Source organism: Oryzias melastigma, linkage group LG3 (assembly GCF_002922805.2).
Source record: "Oryzias melastigma strain HK-1 linkage group LG3, ASM292280v2, whole genome shotgun sequence".
Taxonomy (NCBI): Eukaryota; Metazoa; Chordata; class Actinopteri; order Beloniformes; family Adrianichthyidae; genus Oryzias; species Oryzias melastigma.
Window position 1 is genome coordinate 7,509,487 of NC_050514.1, and position 2,373 is coordinate 7,511,859.

The window sequence follows — 2,373 nt, forward strand, 5'->3', positions numbered from 1 at the left end:
AAACTATGTAGGTTTTTACATCCTGTTGACCTGAAGACGTCTTGTTTGATCAAGTCTACCTCCAGAATGAACAGATTTTATATGGAAAGCAAAATTTGGTCAAGTTTGATCTTTTATGAGTTAAAAGCAAATATTATCTTATGGTGAACAACATTGGTTACTAGCTGCTCAGAGCTGAACTGAGATGATCCTGATTGGAACAGATCATCTTTTATTTTGAAAATAAGTTATTTGAGCTTCTGTCAAACGTAAAAAAAATAAAAATAAAAAAAAAAATAAATCACATTTTTGAATATGTTAGTTTCATTATGTACACATGATGTTAACCTGTGTCCCTGAGTGTGTCTATGGGGACTCCACACATCACTCTCCTGACAGGCTGCTGCTTCCTGAGCGCTCAGGCGCCCCCTGCTGTCCATCGCAGCAGGACCCCCTCCATCTGCGTGGTCCACACTCTCCAAGGACCCGCTCACATGCACGCGCACACACACACACACAAAACCTCACACATCTGGCAGGTGCACTCACGGCAGAGCCCATCAGAACCGGACCCACACTCACCCGGGACACCGTCAGGTCCGTCATCAGCTGCTCGAAGGCCCGCGTCTCCTCCGCCTGCTTCTGGTTGTGCAGCGCGATCTTCTCGCTGAACTTCCTGGGATTTGAGCCACTGGCGCCCGGGGAGCCGGACATGGTGCGGCCCGCTGGTCAGTTGGTCGCGAGGGTTCGGGGATTCCTCAGAGCAGAGGTTCGGCTGGAGGAGGGGTCACAGAACCCCGTCAGACACCAGGAGAAGCGGAGCGAAGTGCGCGCTGCGCTCGTGCCAGACGTTTGTTCGGCCGCGGCTAACGCTGCTAAGCTAACTTTAAGCCGGAAAGTTGATCGTTTTTAAGAAGTGAGCGCCGCGAGTTAAAACCCCGCCGCCGTCCGTGGATCAACCCCGACAGCGTTTGACCGGAAAGACGGTAGTTTACGCCGAGTTAACGGCGTGGAGGAGGGACGGGGAGAACATTTCTATCAACCACTTGTTTGAGTGCGAACATGACGTTAGCCGTCTCTGCTAACTAACAAACTAACACACAAACACGGAGCCGAACGGCGGCAGCGAGCCCTCTTAGCTAGGCTGCAGTGAGCTGCATGTCACGGTCCGCTCCCCGCCTCACGCACATCCACCGCACCGCGCTCCAAGCCTGCGGGAAACTTTGTAGCATCGGAAGCTAAAGACGGACGGAGCCGAAGGTTCGCTCGGCGAATTCCGCCTCAACAAGTGTCCGCTTGTTCGACATCGACTATTTCACTTTCTTCTCTCAAATCTCGAACAAGTACCCTCCGCGTTCACGAGAGATGCGGGCAATAATCCACGGTTCGTGCCGGAATCACAGCCGAGTCCCGTCTTAATCCAGAGGGATCTGAAGGAAAGTCCAGCCCGACGGCAGCGCGAACACTCCGAGCCCGCGCGGGACCGCTTTTGGTCGCTCCAACAACAGAAGACGGCTTGGGGGTGACAGTGGACAGATGCTACGGCTCAACCGCCCCGCACCGACAGCGCTGAAGCTCCGCGGAGATCCGCAGACGGGTTATCCATACCGCGGGGAGAAAAACAGCAGTTCCGCCCGCGGCCACAAGGCGGCGCCAAACGTCATGGTGAAGGCACGGAGGAGCGGCAAAACGACCGACATGTTTGTTTTAATGTCTAGGTCAGAGGTCTGCGACCTTTATACCTGGGGTCTCAAACTCAATCGGACCAGGGGCAATAATCCAAAACACACTTCAGGTTGCGGGCTGAACAGGATGAATATTTATTGAACACTCTAAAACTAAATGTTTAAAACCCTAACTTTTTGATATTATTGTGAACTAGATTTAAAACATTTCCTGCAATAATGTTAGTGTGAATGCTGCAAGCTGAATTTGGCCGCTGAAGATGCTAAAATTGATAGCTGAAAACACTGAAGCTTAGTCTAAAAAACAAACTAAAAACTTATGTTAGCCAAAACATCTAGCATGTAGCTAAAAAAACCAGCTAAACATCAAAATATCCTAAAAAACTGAAACAAGTCTAAATTAGCCAAAATAGCTAGCATGTAGCTGAAATATTAGCTAAACTCGAAAAAAGCCTTAACAATCTTAATGCCAAACAAAATAGTCCAAAAAACTAGCAGAATCCCCATTTTTAAAACTGTAAAACATAACATACTTGTGAATAATAAGAAGGCAGGAATATTATTCCAGAATAAATCAACTTGAACCTTAAAGAACTTTCAATATTTTACTCTCCATAAAAATATATTTTGTCAAAATTATATAAGTTAAAGATAAACGCAAGATAACATCGGACCATTAACAACAATAAAATAAAACGATCTGGAGACC

General features: G+C 47.7%; 1 protein-coding gene across 6 annotated transcripts in view; it reads right to left on the bottom strand.

The window, feature by feature from the left end:
* Positions 1-1,631, bottom strand: part of crtc3 (CREB regulated transcription coactivator 3) — a gene marked incomplete in the record, with an annotated part of 59,592 nt that extends 57,961 nt beyond the window's left edge. For 3 of the 6 annotated variants that reach the window (XM_036217162.1, XM_036217156.1, XM_036217152.1), the window contains 1 exon segment: positions 562-1,630. In XM_036217162.1, the coding sequence (XP_036073055.1) occupies positions 562-693 (132 nt within the window). 6 annotated transcript variants of the gene reach the window in all.
* Between the last annotated feature and the right edge of the window lie 742 nt (positions 1,632-2,373).